Raw genomic sequence first — 21555 nt, 5'->3', positions numbered from 1 at the left:
CTCAATAATTTGGTTCGAACCGATTTTAACACTGCTATTTTCAGAAAAAATAAAAATAAAAAGTTTACCTCTTTATTATATTTTGTTCATTTAGATATTGTAAAATTTTGGTACATAATAATAAATCGATTAGTCTTCCCACAGCTGTTTGATCATGGCATCTTATTAAACCATACAAGTCGATTTCATCTTCAACTGATTGAAGCATTGTTTGTAGACTACTCACGCAGAGAATTTTCTTTTTTTCTCCCATCATTTCTGTTAATCCCAAAAAAGATTGTGATATTGTTCCCTGAAATTATCAAATATATATTTTTAATTAAATCATATAAAACACTTTAAAACTAAATGAGGGAGGACAAATATCCTATAAAACTAAATATTTGTATTGGAACGAAATTTCGATCACTCAAAGACCGGCAAGATAAGTCCTCGATACATGCACATCAGCATAATCCTCGAAATATTTGCTATTGTTTGCGACAAATCATCATTATCCAAAAGATATCAATTGACAGCACATAGCTACCGTAATAAAAACTAAGTAAATTCTTATCCCATGTTAAACCACACTAACATACGATACCGTATCAGTTAAGGGCAGAAAGTGATGAGGTAATTAGCACCAACACAGGTGAACGCGCTGGTGGCGTCGTCATAAGCGTAGCTATAAGCTTGAGGGCATGCATTCTTGAACAACATGGAGTAATTCGTCGGCTTGCATGCGCTCGGCGTCCCGTACGCTCCTCTGCAACAGTACCAGTCCGTGTCGAACGCCAGGCATGCGCTCTTGCAGCCCACCACCGCCCCGTCACCCGCTCTCTCCTGCAGCTCCGGCGGGCAGCCTGCGTTGATGTCCGCCGGACAGGAGATCGAGCTGCAGCCCTGCCCGCTCCGCGGCGTCACCGACACCGGTAGGTTGAAGCCGTCGACGCAGCTCACGTCGTAGAAGTCCTTCCCCCCGTCGCCCTGCAGCGTGAACTCCACCAGCGTGGTGGGTGGCGCCCCTCCCGCGCCGTTGCACTCGATGGCCCCGCTGCCGCAGTCGCCGGAGGCGCACGAGAACCTGCCCGAGGTCGAGTCGGTGGTGCACCGCGTTCTCGCCCAGAACCGGCCCGACCAACCGGCCGGCGCGATCAGAGACTGCGACTCACCGTATGCGAGCTCCAAGCCGGTCTGAGGGAGCAGCGCCGATCTCCCGCCGGTGAGTGTCGCGGGCCAGATCGTGAACGGGCAGTTATTCTTCACGGTGAACGTAGTAGAGGATGCAGCTGAGATACAGTATCACGGAATCCAGTGAAACCAAGCCTACAAAGAGAAACAGCTAGCACGTAAACCAACCTGGAAAAAGGATGGCGGAGAAGACGGCAGCGGAGAGGATCCACGTCCCGGCCATGGAGGTTGTGAAGAAGGCTAGCTGGATTGTTATGGGAGACTGCAGCGGGGTTGTGGGGGGGATAGGATGTATAGGATGTGAGAGAACAGGATTAGGCTTTAATGGCGCAGGGAGCAACCGCAGAGCTTTGCCTGCACAGCTCAATCGCAGCTTCAATCTCGAGGATTTGGAATTATTAGTCCATACTAATGCATAATAATGAATGCTCTTGTCGTCATCGGTATACATTAATCCATATGTAAAGCTAGCCTTCTATATCATCGTTCGTTGTGGTAACTACATGTTGCTTGGATTAGATTAGATCACAGAATTCAATCATCCTCAAGTGAGGCTGAATGATTCTGGAAATGTTCAACGTAAATATAACAGATTTTAAAGACTTTTCAGCATGAAAAGTTAATGGCAACGGTTTTGTGACTTATAACATAGCGAAAAAAAAAAGTATATAGCAAATCTAATACGATAATTGGAGATATTCATTTTTTTACTACAAATCTCTTTCTATTTGGAAGACCGACTTCTTCGATCATCGACAGAAACATATGGTATGTACTGATACTATAATTAATTTACTGGAAGTAGATTTGTCATTTTCATATTCTTAATTATTCTTTGAGGGTATTTTTTGTTTGAACGGACTTTGTGGATAACGTGGAAGCAATAGATATTATTTCTGGTGATAATAAGTGAGTTATGGAATTACATTACTTACGGTTTAAAAAAATAAAAAAGGCCGGTCAAATAGGATTGATCGATCCTTAGGCAAACTGTTTGAGCCATAACAATCAAAAAGGTCAATTGTTTTGGTAATTTCATAATTAAATTATAAAAATATGAAAAAGATAAAATTGCTACTTCCAACAACTAAATAAATAATAACTAGTTTTGGGAGTGTTTAAAAAAAAATTCAAAAAATCTATAAATATACTTTTTTTACATTTGATTAAAGATTCATAATATACTACTCTATTAAGCTCTTATATGAGCTCTAATCACTCTCTCTCTCTCTTATTTCGATAGCAAGCGGAAACTATCATTTCACCCAAGATAATTTCAACAACAGAAGAAAGCCAACATATCACCATCGAGTGAAAGTAATTGAACACAATGACCAAAGTAAAATTGGGCATCTTCAAGTTGCACTTCAAGAAAGTCTGAAATACCGATAGCTCCTTCTATATTATCTACAACTATTATGATCAGATTTTCAAATTCAAAATAGAAGGAAATTGAGAAGAAATATACAAGTCATGACGCAAAAAATAAAACATAAATTTTTGGGTACTCCACGAACATCACTTTTTTTATTTTTTAGTTGAAAAAAAATCATGAGGAATTAACTAGATTTGTTTCCTTCAAGTATTTTATCTTTTATTTTTGATGAAAAAGTCAGTTTTATTGATTATTATCAAAATACTTTGAATCCCACTGCCCAACGTATTCCTCCAAGTGTTCTTACCCGTGCTATGCATAATTAAAAAACAAAAAAGAGATTTACAGAAGTTATTTCAAGCTTTCGATTATCGTATTTTTATTTTTATTGATATTTGAAGTTATCACTAACAAATAAACTCCTACATGAGTATCACTTGTCATAGATTGTTCATGATCGGATCATGCAAAGAAAAAATATATTATCTTTAGTGTTTTTGATAAATGATATATTATTGATAACATTTATAGAATGATGAAAACTATTTTAAAAGAGTATTATTTTTCTTTTAAATTTTTTTCAATTAGTTTAATGGTAATATTTTTTCATATTAGGTATTATTCTCATATTTCATTCTCGTGGGGACATCCACAAGTAATAACAGAGTGGACTAGATTTTATAAATTAAATAATAAAAGGATCAAAAAATTTCTTAGGGATGGAATTGATGTATTCAGCATATCCATTCCCAAGCTTTTCGGAATAAAAAAAATGGTTCTATCTAATGGAATTATATCTATGAATTCCTTAATAGATCTTTTAAGTAGAAAGAATTATTTACACTTTTATTATAAATAATATTAGACAAGTTTGTTTATATCAATTGAAATGTTTATGAAAAAAATTTAGAAATTTTAAACATTTTTAATGGTGCTACTTATACTTTATCTTATATTAATCATCTTACTACTCATATATTTTTAATTATTCACATTAATATTATTGGTACTTTAGAAGAATATCAACATGATCAAGATTTTAATATGAATATCATGGCAATGAAATTAAAATAGATAAATTATTTTCTTGATATTTCACCGATTTATCTTTTTGCTTGTGTTTTTTATCCTCATACTATAATAGATAGATAGTTTAAGTGATTATTTAAGTATTTTATTATAAAAATAAAGGAATATAAATTGATATCGGTGGTAGAATTAGAGAAATAAAAATCTAATTATTAATTTATATGACCATAATAGTGCAAATTATAGTAGACAACAAACTACCTTTGAAAATTTTTCATCTACACATCAAGTTAGCGGGAGTAGTAGAATATATAAGAGAGAGAAATTATCATTACAAAGATAAAAAAAAATAAAAGAATTATCAGACTCAAATTCCAAGCTTGAAATGTATCAGACTTCTTTTGAATTTGGTGATATCACTATAAATATACAGTTATCAATTCTTAAATGGTGGATTTTATATATAATAATCTTTTCGATATCGACAATGATTACAAAAATATTACAATTGAACTAGAACAGAGAAATAAACTAAAGAGATCATATGCAAAGACAACGATTGCTTGATTATTTGATGTATCAACGAAAGAGACGATTGAAACATTCGATATCGAAAATGATTAAAAAATTTATAGTTTTTACTTTTTATATTAATTTTTTTATGTCATTGCAATCATTATACATCTAATTTTCTAAATCTTTAAAATAATAGTATGATTTTTTTTTCATATTTTAAATTATTTTTTAATTAAAAATATAAAAAAAACAATGGTTCAAATCGGAGTTAGAACTGTTGGTTCTAAAATCAGAACTGTTGATATTGAAATGGGGATCAGGTTTACTGAAAAGTGGTGCCATTGCAAAGATGAGACGATCGTGATTGTAGTGTGATGATTCTTGAGAAAGATCATACATCTTGGAGAAAAGGAATGATATGTGGAAACTCAATTTTGGATACCTCATAATGACGAATATACATCTGATCCCGGTTTGAAAGTTAGGCATCACATTTAGGATGATTAATATAGAATTTTTGCTTCAATACATTTGACGTGAAAAGTGTACTTTTGTTTCTATTCCAATATTTATTTTTTCCTTGAGAAAAAGCAAAACATACGAATGATATCGGCAAAATACAACCCGTTCTGAACAAAAACATTCAACTCGATGGGTTGGTTTTCCTTTCATGTATTAATTTTGTTGCTTATAGCATCAGCCAGCCAATTAGTTCTTTCATTCATCCTCCAAACACATTAGCAATACTGGAATCCAAAAAATAAGACAACAGATGAAAAACGCTACAAACAATATTTTTTTTGGAAAAAATATTAATATGCCACAAAGGGCATTGTCTCACAATCAATTTTATAAACAAAGTAGTCATAGGAAGATAATTATAGATATTTTAAAGTTATATTTGAGGGTTTTATTTCATTTTATTTTGTACAAAAAAAAATGAAGTGACGAAGATGAGATTTAAGCCCAAGACATTACGATGATCTGTCAAGATCCTTACCATCTAAGTTAGTCAACACATTCAATCTTACGATAATCAAGAAAAGAAGGGTTTTATTATTGTACAAAGTAACATTAGCAAAATCAAAACTACATCCTTCAGTCTTACGATACCACATGCAACATTTGATATATGAAACTCCACACGAAGAATTTATTTATATATGAAGAGTTTTGGAAAAATAAAGCTTAACTTGTTTCCTACTTGTAGATCAACATACATGAAATTAGAGCAAACTTGATCGAGAAGCTTAAATCAAACTCATTAAGATTGGGCACCAATGCAACTTAAAAAACACCTAAGGTTCAGCTTCTCGATTGCATTTTATCAATTTCATGTGTGTCAGTCCTGATTAAAAGAATTTTAAACAATGATGAATTAGACAGCAAAAATAAATAGAAAATATATTGGATGACAGTTCAAACTATCCTTCTAAATAAAAGGAAGACCATTAAATCACACACACACTATATATATATATATATATATATATATATATATACGAAAAACAGAAAAGAGGACTAAGAGTAATCTCGCGTTGCTACGCGAAGCAGAATACAATTCTCCAAAAGGGAGATGTGAGTTAAGCTTCGGAAAGATAACATAGGATTTTAGATAGAGTACTGCAGTTTTCAGAAGTTGGTACACATGCATTTACCTCATTTCAGAGCATCCAATCCAACAGCATCACTTATTTAAGATCTGTCACTGAATCGTACAACACCCATCGGGTTTTGGTGTTGCAGTTTGCGTCGGTTTCGGTTTTGGTTTCGATGTATTCTTAGCATTCTCCGCCAGGTTAGGAACTTGCAGTATCTAAAGACAATAAACACAGTTGGAATACAAGTAAATAAAACAATCTCAATCTCTTCTTTTCTTTTTTCTTCAAAACATCAGTCATAAATAATCTTAAACTCAACCATGTATTTAGTTCTGCTAATGTCAGTGTCTTTGGATAATCCAAGTACATCATCCTATGATCCATTAAAGCATCCATGTGAATATTGTAGAGTTGTTTATCAAACTAGTTCTGGCAATTTGGTTTAGGGTTCTCTATATGTGTATATTAACATTACGTCTCATATGCTCACCTTTTCTGCGAGATCCTGAAAGCATTTCTCCACATTTTGTCGTGTTTTTGCACTGCATTCCACAAACAAATACCCTTTGGCGTTCGCAAGGGCACTTGCTTCTTCCTTTGTCACCTTCCTCTCGCTCTCCTGATGTATGCAAAACGATGTGGTTAATTTCACAGAACTGTGCATCTCAGCTGCACATACAGACCGAAATATATCGATAATTGATACAAGAAACCTTCTATACAAGTCCTGCCGACCTTTTTACATCAAAGAAAATGCATTAAGAAAAGTAGATGAATAAATATAAGTGCATGACATCTATAAGATCTTTCATATGGTATATATTTTTTCATAAGATCTTTCTTTGGGAACTCAAAAGGCACAGATGCTCTCGACGGAATAGATTATATAGCGTCTCAGGTTCTGATAAAGGAAGACTAACGTTATGAGCATGCATTCCCTTATTTGCCAAATGATTCTTCAAAGGAAGCTTAAACATCGAGAAAAGATCTATGCGTTCATGCATACCATTTGTACTGCTGAAGCTACGATATGCTTCCCTAATGTTCACGATACTGGCAATTGGATCTTACAGTTCTGATGACACAAGGATGAGACAAGGTGTGAAGAGTTTACCTTATCCAATTTGTTTCCGGCAAGAATCTTAATACAGTCTTGATTTGTAGAGTATTGCTCCACTTCCTTGGTCCACGTGTCAGTCAAATGGGTGAAGGTTTCTGGCCTCGTCATATCATAAACTAACAAGCAAAGGATTAATCACTGTTGACCATTTCTTCAACTCTATTCTACTTACAACAAGTAAAGGAGACTATGCAACATCTTTGGGTTCACTGTTTCCGAGGAAGCAATCTGGTTGTAGCAGCCATAAATTTAACAAAGAGATGTACGAATGACATTAAAGTTTTGCTGAGGAATTGCTCACCCATAATTATTCCATGAGCACCTCGATAGAAAGACGTACTTAATGTCCTGAACCTCTCATTCCCAGCTGCGAAAACATGCACAAAATACATATTTTTTGTCATGCTGATTACATGTCAAACTCTTGCAGTCGGTGAGTCTTCGAGCAACAGGGATAATGGGAAAAGACAAAGTCATAAAAAGGAAAAACTTGTATGACAATGCGCAGATTATACGTTCTTATATACACCTACTGAATGTAACGATAAGAGAAAAAATGACAAGAAAAAGAATAATCAAATCTTTAGAATTATATAATTATATTAATGAAATATTTAAATTTGTGAAATTACTTTGATTGCGAACCTTTCCTAATGTCAATTGATTATCTTGAATTTATTGAGTGATTTGTTTGAGAAGATTCTTCCTCGATGGAGTGATTTGTTGGAAAAGATTTTTTTTTTTAATATGGCCTCAGCAAGATTGTGCTTATATTAGAAACACCGATCTTGGATCCTTACCACATGAAGTGAGGTTTGGCCCGAGGTTTTGTAAGGATGTTAGCAACTTGATCATGCATAGAGACATGAGCAACTTGAAAAGAACTATTGACAATTTTATCTCAAATAAAATGATAATCAAAGATGATATGCGAGAGTGGAATATCATGTTAGCACCTTAGTATGTCGCACTAATATTATCACAAAAAAAATGAGGAGTTTGATCGAGTGAGATACCCAACTCGGATAGAAGATTAGTGAGCTAAGATATCTCAGTTGAAGTAAAAGCGTCAGAGCGATATTTAGCTCCCATGGATGTTTGAGCAACTGTTTGTTACTTTTTAGAGCACCATGCTATCGAGTTAGCTCCAATTAAAATGGCATAAGCAGATATGGATATGAAATCATCACGATTATTAACCCAATCAGCATCTAAATAGGCAATAAGAATGAGTAGTTAGGAGCATCATAGAATAAAGACAATGAGAGATGGTATGTTTGAGATATCAGAGGGGATGCTTGGCAGCCATCCATTGATTTAAATGGCTAGGTTTATGTATTGAGCAAATTTGTTGACAACATAAAAAAATATCTGACTGCGTAAGTGATAAGTATTGCATAGCACCAATGAGACTGATATTTGGTAGCATTGTAGGAGCACAATTGTCATTAAGGAAGAATTGTGTTATGGTGCCGAGAGGCATGATTGTCTCATTGATATCTTCTATTTTGAACTTAAATCTTGAATATAATTGTGATGTGAGAGAAAGAGGCATTTAGCAATAGATATAAGTTCGAACTCTGGAGAAGTACTAAAGATTTGATGCAGAAATAAAATAAAAATTTACTACTATAAATGATTATAGTAAACAAACGAGCGGACGATGAAAATCAACTTCTTATACAAAGAAAATCTTTACGATACTTGAAGATAATATCTTTTAATGATTTTATAGGTTTTGAGGAGACCTTTATTTATACTAATTCTAGGCTATGAATGTTGAATATCGAATTTTGATGATAAAAAGTATTTTGTGATCTAATAAGCATTTTGAGTGACGCAAGATTAATTTCGATCATGGAGAGACAATTTAATTAAAGCAGAAAAAATCAATGTTGGACCGTAGTGGAACATGTCAAAAGATTAGATGTCGAGATGAAGGATCGGTTGACGTGTTGGCATAAGGTTTCATGCCATGAGTTCGAGCATTGGGCCAAGAAGATCAGACATTACGTAAAGGTGATCAGATGTTACAAGAAGACAACATGCTGATTAAGCAATATGCTGAAGGAGATGACGATGCACCGAAGGGTCGAACGAAGTACCAGATGAACCAATGATATGTCGGATAACATATGATTAATGCTTTGTAATAATTGTCTAGATCGAAGTAGTTTGAGGTCTAATTGAGTTGGTTTTACATATAACTATGCCAACTTGATTAAGAGCCAATTGGGCCTGAATCAAGATTGAATCGAGCCTATTGTTTAACCTATTTAGTGTCCTATAACAGGATTTTATGGTGGTACCGTCTAGATTGGATGGTGGTACTGCTCAGACACAGTCTTCAAGACTATGTCAGACGGTGGTACCACCATATTGGGTGGTGGTACTGTTCAAACATAATCTTTCATATTATGTTACGGTCCTAACAGTTGATACTAAAGCCAAGTTTTTCTCGATTGGATTAACACCCAAGAGAGATGACTTTTTTTGGCTTTCAAGAGGGTCTTTCTATTACTCGTCCTCCTATGTTCAATGGAATGAACTACACTTATTAGAGTATTTTACTTTTTTTTAATTTTGATTTATAAAATATCATTAAACTTGGTTTTCAAACTCTTTCTAAACCTATAAATGAATGGAATGACTTTGAGAAAAAAAATTAGTTTTTTTAAATGTGAAAGTTATGAATGCTTTATTTTACGTTTTGGATAAAAACGAGTTTAATCGTATTTCGACTTGTGAAACTGCACATGACATTTGACACACTCTTGAAGTCATACACGAAGGAACAAGTAGGGTTAAGGATTATAAAGTTAATTTTTTGATGCATGATTTTGAATTATTTCATATGAAACCAAGTGAGACCATTGGAGACACGCACACTCGTTTTACAGATATCGTCAATGGTCTAAAACCACTTGGTAAAAGTTTTTCTGATTTTAAACTTATTAACAAGATATTAAAGTCCCTTCCAAAAAGTTGGAATCCCAAAGCAATAGTAATACAAGAAGCAAATGACCTAAATGACTTTCTACTTGAAGAACTTATCGGGTCTTTAATAACCTATGAAATGAGTTGTATAACACAAGACGAATATGAGAACAATTTTCCAAAAAACAGGAAGTATATGGCATTAAGAACCAAAGAATGCCACTTAAGTGATAACTCAAGTGATGATGATGACGACATAGAACTTTTGATGAGAAAACTCAAAAAAATTATAAAACAAGAAACTAAAGACAAAAATGAGCTCAAAAGGAACACAATAACTTGCTATGAATGCATTAATCAGCTGGAACACCTCAAAAGCAAATGTCCGCAACAAAAGAAAAAGAAGGCATTCAAGGCAGCATGAGAGGAATCCAGTACATCCGAAGACGATGACCAAATTGACAAAGAAGAGGTGGAAAACTATGCCTTGGTGGCTTTCAACAACGGGATAAGTGGCTTTCGAGTACATTCGAACTAACTTTCCTGAATAGACAATGATAAGTTCTATGTCCATGTTTACAACAAAAGTTGCATTTGCTTTGGTGTCGAACATGTAAGATAGAGCCGTTAATAAAGGTGGTTGGATTTTGGTGAAGACTTCTCACAAATCTAATTATGCTTCTTTTAGGAACGTGACTATTATTTGTAAGGATCATATTCAAAGACTTGCTACCAACCTCGAATTTCTTAAGGTGTCCTTAAGTAGCAAGTTCTCATTTTGGAGAGTTTTTAGATCATGACATTTTATACATGGAGCTAAACTATCATGATATTTAGTTTTTAATTTATCAAAATTACTAATAAGACTATCATGCTCCTTTTTTAACAATTTATATTTTCTACTAATTGTTTTGCATTCATTAAATAAGTCATGTAAAGCATTTAATAATTCATCAAATGATAAATCTACATCAATTAAATTCGTTACCTCCTCTCCGATGGCCATTAGGGTGTAGTGAGCAACTTGCTCAATGTTGGACTCCTCTTCTTCGGATGCACTTGAGACTTGAGTCATCCCATGTTGCTCTTAGCGCCTTCTTCTTTGGTGTTCTCTTCTTGGCTCAGGGACAATCACTTTTATAGTGTCTCGGCTTCTTGCATTCGTAACAAATAACTTGGTCCTTCTTGGGTTCAAATTTATTTTTTGTATCATTTTTAAACTTATTTCTTTTAATGAATTTTTAAAATTTTTTTGTTAGAAGTACCAAGTCATCGTCATTGTCCTCATCACTTGAGTTTTCTCAAGTGGTCTTCTAAAGTTCTAAGTGCTATATCCTTCCTGTTCTTTAGAAGGATGTCTTCTTACTCTTCATGAGCTTTGCAAGTTATTTCATAGGTCATTAATGACCCGATTAATTTTTTAAGAGGAAAGTTATTTAAATCTTTAGTCTCTTGAATAGCAGTGACTTTAGGGTCCCAACTCTATGGAATGGATCTTAGAATCTTATTCACGAGTTTAAAATCCGAAAAACTTTTACCGAGTCCTTTTAGACTATTGACGACATTCGTGAAACGGGTGTACATGTCGCCAATGGTCTCGCTTGGTTTCATTCGAAAAAGTTCAAAAGAATATATTAAAAGATTGATTTTTAACTCTTTCACTCTACTCGTGCCTTCGTGAGTCACTTCGAGTGTGTGTCAAATATCAAATGCAGTTTCACAAACAGAAACACGATTGAACTCATTTTTATCAAGCGCACAAAATAAGACATTTATAGCCTTTGCATTAAGAGTAAAAGTCTTCTTCTTCAATTCATTCCAATCGATCATTGGAAGAGAAGACTTTAAAAATCCATTTTCAACAAGATTCCAAAGTTTAAAATCTATAAAAATAAGGAAGATCCTCATTCGGGTCTTCCAATAGGTGTAATCCGTCCCATTGAACATGGGTGGACATATAATAGAGTGGCCCTCTTGGTTTCCGGCGTATGCCATCTCTCTTAGGTTTTAATCTGATTGAGAGTTAACCCCGCTCTGATACCAATTGTTAGGATCAAGAGCACTAAGAGGGGGGGGTGGGGTGAATTAGTGTAGCGGATAACTTTCGACGATTTAAAACAACGTTCGTACGATCAAAACGCTTTCGATGAAAAACCATTTCGGAAAGTTCTTCAACTTAAGATATCTTAAGCGAAGTATAGTTGAAGAAAAGTAATGGAGGTAGTTTGCAGTTAAGATAGAAAGAAGAATGTAAATACAAACTAAGATTTAGAGTGGTTCGGTCAATCTTGACCTACATCCACTTTTGGCTTCCTCCTCCGATGAGATCACCGACATCCACTATAGGCCTTCCTTCAATAGGCGAAGGCCAACCATCCTTTTACATCTTTACCCCTTTTGATAGGCTTAGGAGACAACCCTTATAGATTTTCACTCCTCTCTTGAATGATCAAAACTTAGATGAAAAGAGGGAGAAGAACTTTTGGCCTTTTATAACACTTTTGAGCTCTCAATTTCTCAGAATAAGATTAAGATTTTCAGTGCACTTTTATGCAAGAAAGGGTGGAGTTTATATAGGCCCCAACTAGTTCGAATTTGGAGCTCAAAAATGTCATCTCCCGGATTTCCGGGGTCCTGGCGGTACTACCGCTATAATTGGGCGGTACTACCGCCTGGCATTGCTCGGAGACCGAGCTCAGGCGGTACCACCGCTTGATAGGGGTGGTACCACCACTCAGCGTCGCTCAGAGATCGAGCTCAGGCGGTACCACCGCCTAGCATTCCTGGGAGACTGAGCTCCTAAGTGGTGCCATCGCCGGCCAGAAATTTTGGGTCCGAATGGGCTGATCCATTTGGCCCAATTTGGATTTTTCAAGGGCATAATTCCCCCCAAATTAAGTTAATGGGATCACCTCCCATTCCTAACTTAATCTACTTGCTAACTATGATATTTAAAACATTAATACTGCAACTTGCTCCGGTGCAGCAATCGCTTCTTTCGACGAGCTTCCGGTGAACTTCCGACGAATATTCGACGAACTCTCGACGATGCTCCAGCGGACTTCCGGCAAACTCCTAGACTTGCGACAATCCACTTGGCGAGTTCCGATGAGCTTCTTTGGCAAGCTCCTAGACTTCTCGGACTTGTTCCCGTAGAACCTCCGATGACCGTTCGGACTTCTGTCGAATTCTCGAACCCCCAACATGATCATGGTCTTGACTCCGGCTTAACACATACTCCATATCTTACTGTCATCGTAGTTAATCCTACACACTTATCTTAATATATGGATTAGATAACCAAATGACAATTGACTTCATCATTAAAATTTGAGATTCAACACAACATTCGAACTCCTTAGCGTAATGTATGATCATCTTGGCCCGATGCCCGAACTTATGGCACAAGCCGATACGTTGACTGATCCTCCGACCCGACTTTTAATTTTCTGACATGTTCACTGTAGCCCAACATTGATTCTTCCTGATTTAATTATCTTTCCTGATCGAAACTAGTCCCGCGTCACTTAAACACATATTAGATCACAAACACATCAATTGATTTCATCATTAAAATATAAAATTCAACAGATACAATGTTGTCACAACTTCTATTGTATATGATCAATACATAAACTTTATTATTTACAATGCATCGAGAATATAATATTTTCTTACACTGAGATGGATCTTCTTACCTTGGGATGAGTAATAATTTTTTTACTACACATGCGATGTATTTCCCTTCTTCCTCTACTATTTTAGTATTGTTAATATCATCAATTGCATTATCTTGGGCACCTTTTGCTATATCAAAGTCATCTTTATGACCTGCAAAGTTGATAGTCTTATGAGCACGACACTCATTAGAATGATGACCAGACTCCTCGCATTTGAAGCACTTCCCAACTAGGGGTCGAGCATATAGATTGTTTGTGATAGTCGAGATATTTTTAGTGTGTCTTATTGCTCCTTCAGTATTTGTATCTTGATTTGTAGGTTATATTGTCTTAGTCATAACTTGCTTCTCTTTATTAAGAGCATATCATGTTATCAAAATAGAGAATTGTCAAGTAGTAATTAGAGGTCGAGTCAATAATATTTCGGCCTTTAATGTCATATCATGAGCTTCATCTATTGTCTATAGAGTTAAAGATATTCTATCTTTAATTATAAATTTTAGTTCATTGACATACCTTGTTGGTCTTTTATCTTTAATAAATTACATCTATCTAAAAGGCGTAAGAATTCATTAGTATACTCGGTTAAAAATCAAATGTCTTAGATGCAGTTTTGATATTGTTGAAACAATAGTTGTTCATAGTCTGGGAGTAGGAATCTTTCCTTGAGAAGTTGCTTTATCTTTCGTCATGTTTGTACTGGTGTCTTTTCTTATCTTCTATTAATCGAGAATGTATCTCACTAAGCTGCTACATCTCCTTTCATTTCGTATACAAAAAGCTTGACTTATTTGTGATTAGAAACATCTATCACCTTGAAGAAGTTTTCTACTTCATAACTCTAGTCAAGAAAAGCTTCAACGTTGAGGTGGCCATTAAAATTAGGGAGGTCTACTTTAAAGCGTAATCCTCAAATAGCCTATTTCATTTAAGTGGTGCTTGATATCTTCCATATCTTTTACTATTATCTTTTGATTCATCATCATATACTATTGGTTATTATAGGTGAATATTACCACATTGGTTAAAGTGTTGAGGTTTAGTTGCACCTATACCTCTTCTTTGATTAGTTATGTGATAGTATATAATTCCTTCTTCTTCAATTGACACATCTTCATAGGTTGATTGCCTACATTGGATTATAGGCTCTATTGATTTTTAGGCTGGCCATAAGAATCAGCTTTGACACAATTGATTCTACCATTATCATGAGCTCTATTAGTACCAAAACTCAAGATTGTGAGCATATCATAAATCTCTTAGAGTTTCCGAGTCATCCTTGCTAGTTATAGGTGCTTTGCAAACCAACCACATGTGTGATGACACTTGTGATCCACTACACAATCTGTTTTGGTTAATATTAATAATGACATTTTCTCACCCTATATTACATAATGAATATATATATATATATATATATATAGTGATGTCCTTCAATCAATGTAATGAGAAATTAGATAATGATGAGATCATGATAATGAAACCAATCTTTAAATACAAATTCTAAATATTTTTTGTCATTAGTTACTCGAGAAGGATATCGAGATAATTGGATAGACCGATGTACTATATACCCATCCATTTGATGGAGATGACTAGTCTCATAACTACTTGTACGGGGACACTAGGGATATAGTATATGTGCTAATTAGAAAGTGAATTCATTGAATGATCCATTTGTGGAATGTTGGATGGTTAATGATACCTCATTGTTAGACAATGATTCCATAGTCCCAATTGTATATATGATCCTTAGACTTAAGATACCAAGGATGCCTTGTTTAAGTACTTCATTTTTTTATGTCGGACTTATAGGTTTAGAGATTCCAGATCTAGTACAACTAGTCATTGATAATGATAGCCAATCTTAAAAAAGTAATCATATGTCAATAAAGGATTATCCACTTTCGATATCATGAGAGGAATATTTCATGTATTCTTATTCAACCAAATCCCTAACTAGGGTTACTTAGATTGAAAGAGAAGGAGTTCTCCGAGAGAATCCAATAAGAGTGAGATTCGGATGGATTCTATATGGGCCTAATAGCACTATGCCTAATATATGATCTCTAGGATGTTAGATAGATGAGGGATTATAGATATATGATAACTTAGGACAAATATGTCTAATGGATTAGATCCTCCTATACCGTTTGGGGATTATGGTGCAATGGCATAGTACATCTATAGTCGATGAGTTAAGTGAATTATTATGAGAATAATAATTTACTGATTCAAAAGGAGTTATAAGTTAGAAGAGATTCTAACATATGTAATTCATAACCAGCTCGAAATTGGGCCTAGAGGGTGACACACAATAGGTGGATGATGCAACGAATAGAGGATTGGATATAGAATATCCAATAAGTCCCTTTTTAATGGATCTATTGGGTAAGACCCAATAGAACATGGAGCTTAAATTGATTATTAGATGAGGATCCAATACCCATTAAGCTATTAGATAGGATCCATTAAAGTTAACAAGAGGGGCTCTTTATAAATAGAAGTGGGGCTCCACGGGTCATAGGTTTGACCCCTTAGAACCATCGACCTCCCATCACCTCCTCCACATCTTTGTCGTGAGCCTCTCTAGTGTGAGGACTGTAAGAGGCCTACCCCTCCCTTGCTTACTACTGCTACTCCCTATTGTGTGGTGGAGCATTGTCATAAGGAGATAGTCCACTATGAGGAGGTGCATCATCGTTACCATCCACTATGTAGACTTCCATTAGAGAGGAGTTAGTGAGAGCTTCTACATCTGACGGGCTAGGATCTGTATTCTTAGGGGATAAACGACTTTCCTTATGTGAAAACATCTCTCCCCTTGATGCTTCCTATTTGGGAACAATTTTTTTGTTTGAATTTTTCACTATGCATATGATGCTCCTCGATGTTTTCTAATAATCCTCACTTCTTGTGCCTTTAATGCTACCTATAGGGCTGGCATTCTCGGATCACTATTGTTGGGGTTGTTGCCATTGCCTTCATCATGAATGCCATCACCATCGAAATTATCATTGCCATCGCCAATAATGCTATTGTCATTATCGCAATTATTACCACTAAACCTCATCTTAATGGGTTATAGGGTTGTATTTAACAAATTAAGTTTTTGATACATAATATCTACAATAAGTATATGAGTATAGAGCATATTTTTTAATTTCCTAACCACAAACTTATTACGCTAACACCAAGAGCAAGGCTCTAATATCAAATGACGCAGAACAAAAATAAAATAATAAATTACTACTAGAAAGGATTATAATGAACTGGCTTGATAAGAGAAAATGAGGGAAATTAACTCCGAAGAAAATCTTTATAATACCTAAAGATATTACTTTTTTATGATTTTATAGGTATAGAGAAGGCCTTTATTTATATTAATTATAGGTCTTGAAAACTAGTTAACTAATAATATATGATAATTGAAAGAAGCAAAGTATATAAACATAAATAATATGAGATAAATAAAAGCAATAAGTGGTAACTTTAGGCATTTTAAGAATAATCTTCTTATGCTAATTTTGTATTAAGATTGTCAAGATCTTTAATCGAGAATCTCCTAGAGAGAGTAGAATAATATCTTGAATAAACTGCTTATAATTTTTCATGATTAATAAATTATCTACATAATCAAAATATAAATTATAATAAACTTGTTAATATATATAAAAAATAAAGTATTAATTTGGAGTTAACAAAGTCGAGGGTGAGAATGAAGTCCTTCAATTCATGATACTAGACACGAGGTGCTTGTTTTAACACATAGAGTGATTTATGAAGGCGATACATATAATTCGAGTACGAGACATCAACAAAGCTCGATGATTGAGACATATAGATTTCTTAAGTAAAATGATCATGAAGAAAAGTATTATTAATATTTAATTAATTTTCATTCATCCATAAGTGAGAGTAAGAGAAAGAATAAGCTGAATTGTCTGTGGTTTAATTTGACCGATACTTCCATCCAAATATTGTTTAATTCAATAAACCTATTTGTAAGTAATGATATTTTGATTAGAAACAAAAGGAGCTAGCTCCCAAGTTTCATTCTTTACGAGAGTATTAAGCTCTTCACACATGGCCTCTTTCCGCTTTGGATCTTTAATAGCTTGAGTGATAGAGGAAGGTTCAAGTGTCTGATGACTTAAAAATATTATTTTGTGATATGATAATCAATTGTATGGGTAGATCGAGAGATCATGGATGTTTGTGGAGTGATGAGCCATACTATGAAAGGTAAGCCAGAAGATGCTCTTAGAGTGGTATTCGCCGAATGAGGATTAACCACCAATGGTAAGTTGCTAGCTTGCATTGGGTTAGAGGGGATGGGTATATCTGAATAGGAACCAGATGAAGTTGATGCACGAATTGAACTTAGTAACGACTCATGAATGGAAGGTAAGGATGCATGATTACCCACCAAAGAATGTGGGTTTTGAAAAGGAATGTTAGAAGAATCATGAGTGGAAGGTGATTGAGTTGGCAAAGAATATTGAGTAATAAAATTTTCAAAATATCAAGATTGCAATGATGGTGACATATTTAACTAATTTGAGATTATTTGTGTATTTATTTTATCATCATTTGTGAACATGGATGTGGATGAAAATTTATCTTCAGCAAATTAAACACGAAGTTAAAAGTAGGTCTCAAGTTTGATTCGATCAAAACAAATGTAAATAATTATGGATGTCCGAATAACCTAAAAAAATACATGGTTTGGAAGATTACTCTAATTTATGTTTGTTATAAAGCCAAAGCCATAGATAACAAAGATATCCAAATATTGATAATTTCAAATAATTGGGTTTGATGTGAAATAAACACTAAAAAGATTATTTGTTCTTAAGAATAGGCGTTGAAATTTGATTAATAAGATAAAACAATAGTTTTAAATACATAGGTCCAAAAATATAAGGGGAGAGATGCTCGATGTATCGATAATATGTTGATGATGACATTTAGTGGAAGCTATATGCTGGGAGTTGTAGGGATGAGAAATTAAGTGCAATGCAACAATAGAGAGAGAGAGAAGATAAAAGAATAAAAACTCAATAGAAGTTGTAGTGTTACCTTTAACCACGATCAAATAAGCGGTACAAGAAAACAATAACAAGAGAGAGGATCAAAGAAAAAAGGAATACTACGTCGAAAGAAGAAGTATAAAGTAAAAGCTCTTTGGGGCAACTATTGTTCTGATACCATCATATTAAAACAAGAGGGACCATAAGAAAAGACAAAACACATAAAGCTTGAAAGGATAAAAAAACTTATGTTACCTTATGCACACTTAGTCAACATAGTGATATGAGAAGGGAAAGAATAATCAAATCCTTAAAATTACATAATTACATTAATCAAGTATCTAAAATTGTGATATTGATTAATCTTTCCAATACCAATTGATTGTGAGTGATTTGCTAGAGAAGATTCTTTCTTGATGGAGTGATTAGCCGGAGAAGATTTTTCCTTCAGAGTGAGGATTCGTCTCATCCAAATTGAGACTATATAATTAATTCCAAAAATACTATTCCTTAGTTTCCTTATATGTAACTAAAGACATACGACTTCTATTCTAATCTTCTGATGGCTTTGTTTTTAATCAACAATCGATCAGCTAATCTGGTCAGTAATTTCAGTAGATTTACAGGTTTTTGGAGAAGAGACGGACCCTTTCAGTTTCTTTTGATAGTTCATTTTTGACTGGAACAGTGATTTTTGCACACGATTCTAAGTAATATATTCTACTCTTGTAGCAAAAAGAAGAAAACATGGCATGCTTGCCTCATCGAGACAGTAGGTAGTATGGCGCAAACTAGGACTCATGCCAAAACCATAGGCTAAAATCCAGGGACGTTGGGGTCGGCATGCATGTTCTTCATCTAATGACATGGTACTTCAAATAAAGAGTAGACTAGTAAAATCATTGCAGAAAACTGTTTCAGAAGCATGATGAGTGGCATGTCAGGAGTATCATAAGCTGAAAAGAAGAGGAACGATTAATGTTGCGAGTGTAAGAAGTCATGTATATCCTTGACAATTCAAACAGACCAGTGTCCCATATGGTAAGCTTCAGCTTCTTGTCACCGACTGTGAGATATTTGATCTGGAAATCCGTCCCTGTAAACAGATGCCAGAGAAACCATGAATTCTTTGCATGCATGCAGGCATGGCGGCATAAGGTCATCGGAAGCAAGTAATCCAACAACACGATGGGGGTAAGCGCACCGAGGGTGGGTGGGTGGTTGTCGACGAAGTGGGACATGAAGCTCTGAATGAGGCAACTCTTCCCCACGCCGGCGTCCCCTAACAACAGTATCTTGAAGGCGTAGTCGTAATCCTGCTCCGCCGATGAACCCATCTCTCTTCTTCTCTGCTGCTGCTGCTGCTGCTGCTACGAGTAGGGAGGAAGAAGAGCTCTGATGTCTCCCTGTGTGAGACTGCAGCTGTGACTTGCTACAGGTGGTGGGATACAAAAGTACGGTAGAAAGGCAGAGAAAGAATCGATGCTTTGCGTTGCTTTGCTCTCTCTCTCTCTTTTTCTTTCTATCTTCTCTTTGTATTCTCTCCATTTGGCTCCTTGTCGGCCACTGCCGCCAGAGCATCTACCTTTCTTCTTTGAGAAGAGATATCGGTACTTGAAACGAAGTCTGTAGTTGTCCACGAAACACACAATGATAGCTCCATTACTTCTTTCTCGCTAGAAACCAAGCTGGCATTTGATTCGTCCGAGTTAGAATATGAATCAGAATTTCACTGGGATTGATATTATATCACGCTTATACGTAGATTCAAACTTTAAGCTCGTGTAACAGCACATTAACTAACCCGCATAGCTTGATAGATATCATAGATTTGATAATGAAATGATCATTTCTTATATATATATATATATATATATATATATATATATATATATATATATATATATAATCGAAAAAGAACATATTCTTTGATCTTTCCCAACATCTTTTTCTTTACATGGATTTACAATATTCTCTGCTCAACTTGTTGACGGAGGATTTTGAGAAGGAGGGTTCAAAACAGCGTAAGAAGATAGTAAGTACAAGGAAGTCTCGGGTCACCTACCTTTTGTTCTTAGACAACGCACCAAAAAGAGAAAAAATAGAACGACAACTATGTATCACTGTCGATTAGGATTATGGCCTTATCTCAAGATCCTTGGGTTACCGATATGCCTCATTGATTTTGTTATCCTAGAATTGTCTTGGTGCCCGCAAAAAAGAACGTAGGGAGGTTCTAACCTCTCTCATCAGACTGCACAAAATTGATCTAATCATTCTTCTTCGAACACAAATGCAGGAGGAGCACAGTCAATCTTTCATTAAACCGCGTCTTCTCGGCTGCGATTGAAAGAGCCGGGGGCCTCTTAGTTGCATGGAAACCAGATCACTATAGAGCTACTGTCGTCTATAAGAATTCTCAGGCTATTAATTTAATGATGAAGAAGAAGGTAAAAACCTTGGTTACTCTCCACGATGTATATATACTACAAGTGATCTCTCTCTCTCTCTCTTCGAAATATTTTATGGCATCAGTTTTCTCTTTTAAACGCCTCCAATACTGGTCTGCTTCTTGGTGGCGATGTTAATACGGTTTCTTAAATTTTACGATAAACCTGATTATGTATGGTTCTTCAAGAATTGTTGCTTACTAGATAGAGCTTTTGTCAATGAGGAGTGAAACTCCATCTATAGCGACTCTAAGATTACTCATCTTCCCAATATGGCTTCTGATCATGCACCCATCTATAGCGACTCAAGCTTTTGACTTCGTCTCTTGTAATCATAGGAACCCTTATTATTTTTAGTTTAATACTTGTTAAATTATTCGGAGGTTAAGGATATTGTTTAGGAGAATTGGTATGCTGGTGGTGGGGCCTCTCACCACCCCCTTGAGTCATATCAACAACCAACTTTCTTCTATCAAGAACGCCCTTACCCACTGGATATGTCATACGGGAGGGCCACAAGATACAATATCAAATTCAAAAAACCCTAGATGACTTTGAGAACCTACAACTCAAAGACAAGTGTGGTACCTTCCTTTACTGATATGAATAATGGCATCCAGCTTCAATCCTATCACGCCCCA

The 21555-nt window shown here is 35.1% G+C and overlaps 2 protein-coding genes across 2 annotated transcripts; both read right to left on the bottom strand.

The window, feature by feature from the left end:
* Nucleotides 1-594: 594 nt before the first annotated feature.
* Nucleotides 595-1396, bottom strand: LOC135673894 (thaumatin-like protein 1b). The gene is made up of 2 exons (XM_065183294.1): nucleotides 1342-1396; nucleotides 595-1271 (listed from the first exon to the last, which is right to left on the bottom strand). The coding sequence occupies exons 1-2, from the start codon at nucleotides 1394-1396 to the stop codon at nucleotides 595-597; spliced, it is 732 nt and encodes a 243-aa protein (XP_065039366.1).
* Nucleotides 1397-5609: 4213 nt separating this feature from the next.
* On the bottom strand, nucleotides 5610-19898 carry LOC135673812 (ras-related protein RABC2a-like). Its single transcript, XM_065183143.1, has 6 exons — nucleotides 19669-19898; nucleotides 19492-19560; nucleotides 7116-7181; nucleotides 6809-6930; nucleotides 6185-6313; nucleotides 5610-5909 (listed from the first exon to the last, which is right to left on the bottom strand). The coding sequence occupies exons 1-6, from the start codon at nucleotides 19799-19801 to the stop codon at nucleotides 5799-5801; spliced, it is 630 nt and encodes a 209-aa protein (XP_065039215.1). The 5' UTR covers nucleotides 19802-19898; the 3' UTR covers nucleotides 5610-5798.
* Between the last annotated feature and the right edge of the window lie 1657 nt (nucleotides 19899-21555).

Source organism: Musa acuminata, chromosome BXJ1-5 (assembly GCF_036884655.1).
Source record: "Musa acuminata AAA Group cultivar baxijiao chromosome BXJ1-5, Cavendish_Baxijiao_AAA, whole genome shotgun sequence".
NCBI lineage: Eukaryota > Viridiplantae > Streptophyta > Magnoliopsida > Zingiberales > Musaceae > Musa > Musa acuminata.
Note: the sequence above shows the minus strand (reverse complement) of the source record. Positions and strands in the feature narration are given on the sequence as shown.